At 44.7% G+C, this 6013-nt stretch overlaps 1 protein-coding gene and 1 long non-coding RNA gene across 3 annotated transcripts in view; one reads left to right on the top strand and one right to left on the bottom strand.

The window, feature by feature from the left end:
* LOC106958188 (RNA-binding protein Musashi homolog 1-like) overlaps window positions 1–5595 on the bottom strand; it is a 42275-nt gene extending 36680 nt beyond the window's left edge. The window contains exons 1-4 of one of the 2 annotated variants that reach the window (XM_015049974.1): window positions 5424–5595; window positions 4822–4862; window positions 3937–4018; window positions 2204–2288 (exon numbers count right to left, since the gene is read on the bottom strand). In XM_015049974.1, the coding sequence (XP_014905460.1) occupies window positions 2204–2288; window positions 3937–4018; window positions 4822–4862; window positions 5424–5488 (273 nt within the window). In that variant the 5' untranslated portion in view covers window positions 5489–5595. Of the gene's footprint in view, window positions 1–2203; window positions 2289–3936; window positions 4019–4137; window positions 4491–4821; window positions 4863–5423 lie in introns of those variants that run through there. The other variant, XM_015049980.1, reaches the window with a different exon arrangement.
* LOC106958218 (uncharacterized) lies at window positions 2295–2827 on the top strand. The gene is made up of 2 exons (XR_001427113.1): window positions 2295–2633; window positions 2747–2827. It is a non-coding gene; the product is annotated as an uncharacterized LOC106958218 (long non-coding RNA).
* Window positions 5596–6013: the final 418 nt, after the last annotated feature.

Genomic DNA, 6013 nt, shown 5'->3' with positions numbered 1-6013 from the left:
GCAATAATCTAACTTTGGATAATCATTTGTCTTCTATTTTATTGATTTACAATTTTTTTTTTTTTTTTTGGTCTAATTTCAGCAAAAAAGAATATATGGATCTCTATTTTATCAAACAAAATTGCTGTATTCTGCAAACTTTAAAGAACAGGTGGGCCGAGGGCTGATTTTGAGTAGCGGTTTCTGATTAGCTGTGGCCCTAAAATACTTAGAAATTAAACTAAAAGCAAAATAAATAAAAAACCGTAATCAACTAAAGATAAATACTTTGGTTCTGCCTAATATTTTCTATTTTATGTCAGATTTTGACTGCAGACACTGGCAGTATGGGTTTGGACTCACATAAAATGAGTCCATGGGCCACAAAAGGCCCACAAGCCACAACTTGAACACCTCTGACTTAGATCAGTCGAATAATGGGAAAAATTAGAGGAACTGAAAAAACATAACATCTTAGGCATATTTTAACACATTTTACCAAATGATAAAAACATTAGTGACACTATATTTACGATACCATAATGTTCATTCATATCCTCACATTCCTATGCCGATGCCACATTGGGGCCTAAAAGAACATTCTGTTCTCTGATGTTTATAAATTAAAAAAAAGAAAAATAGTGGGAGTTTTAATGAGAAATAAAAGAAAATCTCAGCTTTTCAGTATATGACCTGCCTATAAAAACCGGTCAGAGAGGAAACCGGTAGATTCCAATCTCTGGATTGACTGCTGAGTCTCCAGTTTTCATATCGTTACATCCCGGCAAAGTATTTTGGTTTATAACAGGGCAGCGTCTAATCCCCACCAGCGACCTGCCAAGCTGAGCTTCCAAAATCACACGTACACACACACACACACACACACACACACACACATAAACAGGGCTCTGACTTTCAGATACTTCAGCAGCACCTAGTTTCAAGAGGTAATATGACTCAGTTGCTCAGAGCCTACTTTGAAGCGAACGCAGCAACAGGCGTGTTGTAATAAATCTAATAACGGCCCTAAAAGAAAATAAATAAGTAAATAAAAATCTTCAAATATTTGCAAGCTGCAGCTTTGAAATAATGAGATGTATAAAAAGTGAAAGTCTGGCATGACTTGACATTATCTCTCCGTGTCAGAGCTGTGCCGCCCGACTGGGTCCAGCGCCTTAAGTTAATGCAAAATAGCTGAGAAGTTGTTATGGAGACATGAATCCCATTGGGTTGTGCTGCTACAGCGCCGTCTCCAGAGGCTGGCGTCACCCCCAGCAACAGACTTGCTCCAACAACTGCACCCAACTCTACCTTTCCTCCACCCCTGGGCTCTGCTGCCATTCTGTGCCACCAATTTTCACTCTCAAATGATCCTATTGTGCATGCATGCATGCATGCATGCATGCGTGGGTTTGCGTGTGTGTATGTATGTGTGTGTGAGTTCAAGCTGACGAAGACACACCCAGTCCCGGCTCCCACACTCAATCTACATGACCAAGACAGCAACATTCACACCTTCATGGATATTCAAATCTCAGTCAGCAGCTCAGAGTCACACCAGAAGGAAGCCGCTGGGATTCACACGTCCTCTCATGCCTTTTCTCCCCCTCCCCCCCCGCCCTCCCCGATATTTATTAATAAAACCAAACACAAGCATGACCTTCTTTCTGGCAAAGTGTCTGTCCCATTTACCCACATTTGAATTTTCATGCTCCATGAGTGTAGGTTTTTTTTTTTTTCTTCTTTATAGAAACATCTCAATTCCCTGAAAATCTCTCCATGTTGAAGAGAAGACCTCACAGGCTGAATCTGCCCGGGCTGGGACTCGACGCTAACAACTTTTTCCTTCCCTAAAACTCAGCTGAAACAACTTCTGTGCGCTCTGTGCTGCGCATAAAACCTGCGAGGGGTGTTAGCAGGGGCTCCCGCTACCCCATTCAGGTCCCCCAGGTAACCATGGCAATGAAGACCAAGAAAGAACGCTTTCATGTTGGCGCCCTGAACCGGGATTTGGAGGGGGGAAATGAGCAGACAGGAGAAGCAGAAGGAGGAGGGAAGGGGTGGCTGCTCCGAAATGCACTCCTAAACTTTACAAGCCATACAGTGGGAGGCAAAATGCACAGAGAGGCAGGAAGAATAATTTAAAAAAAATGTTAAAAAAACAAAACATACTGATTAGAAAAAGCCAGCCAACCATAAAAGCGCTTTAAAGTAGAAAACTCACCGTTTTGGAATCCAATTCATGTCTGTTTTGTGCCAAAACCTTTTCCACACCGGCCTGATCTGCGTATGTAACGAAGCCGAACCCCCTGCAAGAGGAGAGGAACGAAATAAACTCACACATGCAGCCATCTTTTGGTGGAGAAGCTCAGCGGTCCCTCCAAGGGGGGTCCTATATGGGTAATTTTCTACAAGTATAAACTCAAAGCAAGAGAACGAGCCTCAGCTAGCAGCAATCACTCCCACTGTTGCTACCGCAATACAACGTAACAATCACTAAAGCTGCTAAATGTGGTGATTTGAACAGAGAGTCACCAATCATGCTTTTCATGGTTCAGTTTTCCTTGACCTCCTGATTCGTGATGATGGTGATGTAGGATCTGTAAAGTGTCGCAGGTTCTTTGACAGAGATACTTGTGTCAATTTAAACCAAAGTTTTGCTAAATTTAAACCAAAACTTAAAGGATTACAACATCCTCCCATATGCATGGTGGTATGTTTGCGACCATTATCTGATTTTTCTTTTTTTTCAATAAACTGACAAAAGTTAAGGATGCATCCAAAGGCGTGTTGTTAATTGATAATAAAAATATCTGGAGATTTCAGTTTTGATGCAGTTAAGAAACATTAAAAAAAAAAAAAACTGCTTAATTGTATTTGAGAAAATCATCTCTAATGAGGATTATCCAGTTCCAATATCTGGGTTTTAAGCACCCAGATATTAGATGTTTTTGCTCTTCTCTTTATAGAGTAACTCAGATGTAATGAACAAGGAAATTCTAAGGAAATTCTGAATTTTCCACATTAATAAAAATGTCCTAAACAGCCCAATTTGCCTCTTTCTTTTTTTTTTGCAATAGCCAGGAGGAGAGCCAGTTGACTTTCTTCTTTTAGCCAGATGACCAGCAGTGTGCTGCAACAGGCTATTATTCCCTTCAAAGCTGAGGAAAACTATGAGAAGCTTCAGCTGCTGTGAAACCACGCAGTTTTAAACGGTTGCATACAGACGGAGGTGGGTAGAGAACCCAAAACCTGAACTCAAGCAAGAGTAGCACTGCTTCAAGAAAAAGTGAAAAATAGCTGAAGTAAAAAAGAAATTACTTAAAAGTGAAAAAAAGTATTTGGTGAAAAGGCTGCTGAGGTTCTGATCAAAGCGTTTAATATTTTTAAAAAAATCATCGGCTGGACCAAGATTTTAAATTATGTGAATATGATGGTATATTGAGGACCAAATTCAAAATAATTCAAACAAATAACATAATAACAAAACAACAAAAATCAATTTCTTTCAGTAGAAAACGTATGAAACGTTAACAGAAACTGCAGGTGCGAGTCTGTGTCTGGTGAGTTTCTGAGTTAAAACAAGCTTCTTCTTCTTCTTCTTCATCCAGTGAAGTTACTTACAAGTATCCAGAAATTTTAGTCAAGTCAGAGTAGCGATACTTCATAATAAAACCACTCAAGTGAAAGTAAAAAAAGTTCAGCATAGTAAGAAAAATACTCCCACAAGTACATCAAGTAAACGTAACCAGTTACTACCCAACTCTGCATGTAGATATAGATTTAAATAAAACTATGTTACGTATTTTGCATCAACTAGCCGCAGAAAATGACCTATCGGTGGTCACCCCCGTCCAAAAACTTTCTAGGGACGCCCCTGGAGAATAAGCGTCGAAAGCAGGCATGAGGCATCCAGTGATAGGACGGCGGGGCGCACACGCCTCCTTTCCCTCTTACCTCGACCGCTTGGTAACGGGATCCCGCATCACCATGCACTCCTTCACCTCGCCAAATTTGCAGAAGTACTCTCTCAAGCCTTCTGCGGAAGACAACGAGGACAGCAAACTATTAAATAAACTCAGGAAGGGGGACAAGTTCTCCCTGCAGACACCCTCCCCACACACATACACACACACACACACACACACACACACACGCATGTGTTGCTGGGGTGGCCGGAGAGAAACAATGGGGTCGGGGTGGACCACGTTGTGTTTGCGTCCCTCCAGACCTCCCAGATTACAGCGAAGGCCACAAAAAAAAAAGAAAAAAAAAAAAACAAGATTGCAGGTTTAGAGCAGCAGCATCTGTGGGATAATAACACGGCTAACTAGAATAAACTGTGAGCATGCGTGTCTCCTAGAATAAATGCGAACGATGAGACGCAAACAACAACAGGAGCGTGGGAATAAGCAGGCGCACAACTTCGGCTTTGCCTCCGAATAATCGATAACTTTTATCATGCGCGTATTTATTGTTAATAGAGGTGAAATCCTCTGTTATTAACTGCGCAAACGAGCGCACATGCGGGAGGGGGGAAAGAAAAAAAGAAGAAGAGGGAGTGAGGGAGGTTGAAGGGGGGCGGGGGGGGGGGGACAGGCAGACAAGTCTAGTTGTATGTGTGCACGATTTCCAGTGTTAATCTCCTGCGTCTCTGCAAGTCTTAAATCCTGAGAGCTGATCCTCGGTGAACAGCAGCCTTTCTGTGTTTGAACTGTACACGGGTTTTCTGTGCAACTTCAAGAAGCATGGAAGCTGCGCGTTTTCACAGAGAGAGAGGGAGGGAGAGAGGGGAGGTTGTTTCATCCAGACAGTGTTAAAGTAGAGTGCGGGACAGCTCACCTTGTGTTGTCTGCCAACTCAGACCCCCGATGAACATTTTGCTGAATGAGAGAAACACAAGCCGCATGTAAGTCACACAGCACAAAGCGCCTCTTCCCCAGCACATTTATGAGCAAATCTGGAGGGTTTCTCTGTGTAATCTAGCATCAGTAAAGTAAAGAAGAAAGCATCGGCCATGTTGCGAAGTCACCCATCGGCCGGCCGGGCCGTTATAATCCCCCAGAGGAGGAGGAATAAATAATAATGGTGATAATAAAAGACAGGGATGATGGAGAAGTTGCAGCGTGGCCATTTGGAGGAACACCGCGAGAAATAAACAAACAAGAAGGATGAGGAGGAAGGGAGGCAGGCAGGCGGAAAGAAGCGGTGCGTCTGTGTCTCCTCCGGTGAGTGGATCCATCCCACACACACATACACACACATTCAGAGAGAGAGAGAGAGAGAGAGGGGGAGAGAGAGAGAAAGACCCACACAGACACACACGCACACACGCAGCGTGCTCGTCTTTTGTCTCGGCGCGGAACTCCACTAAAGTCCAAGGTGAACTCAAAAACGGGTCCAGAAAAAGCAAAAGCGGCGGTGCTCCGGACCGGCTCGTTTACCAGGGGTCGTGGGGGGAGTTGTCCGTGCCGGAGGACAGGCTGCTCTGGCTCCCTTCCGTATCCATTCTGCTCTCCTGCTGCTGTGGTTCCCGCACTGGTGAGGCGAGGAGAGGCAGTGAGGCTTCCACCGCTGCTGCTGCTCCAGACTCAGGGGCGGGCAGGCTCGATGAGAGCAGCAGCAGGAGGAGGAGGAGGAGGAGGACGGGGAGGGGGGTGGGGGGAGGAGAGGGGCAGCAGAGGTGGGGGTGGGGGAGGATGAAAAGAGGAGGGGTGAGTGAGGAAACACACGAATGCAGGCGCGCTCAGGGAGAAACTCCGCCCTCTACCTCAGTTTCTCCCGTAGCCTCGGACCTCCCCTCCCCTTTCCTCTGCCCCGTCCCTCCCGCACATTGGCTGGCTGTGTTCATGCTGCCAGTGGCGCTCTCTCTGTAGTGTTTCCCCGCCGTTCCTGTCATTGGCTGATCACAGCAGCATGGTCCATTAAAGAGTATTGAGTGGAGCGGGACCCACAGTGTCCTCTGCCAATTCGGTAACCTGTAGTCTAGTGGAATTACAACAGCAAATGGAGGACATGATTATATATATATATA

This window comes from Poecilia latipinna, unplaced genomic scaffold (assembly GCF_001443285.1).
Source record: "Poecilia latipinna isolate Pla-1442-1.1 unplaced genomic scaffold, P_latipinna-1.0 Scaffold47, whole genome shotgun sequence".
NCBI classification, from domain to species: Eukaryota; Metazoa; Chordata; class Actinopteri; order Cyprinodontiformes; family Poeciliidae; genus Poecilia; species Poecilia latipinna.
The sequence above is the reverse complement of the archived record's forward strand: the minus strand, read 5'-3'. Positions and strand labels throughout refer to the sequence as shown.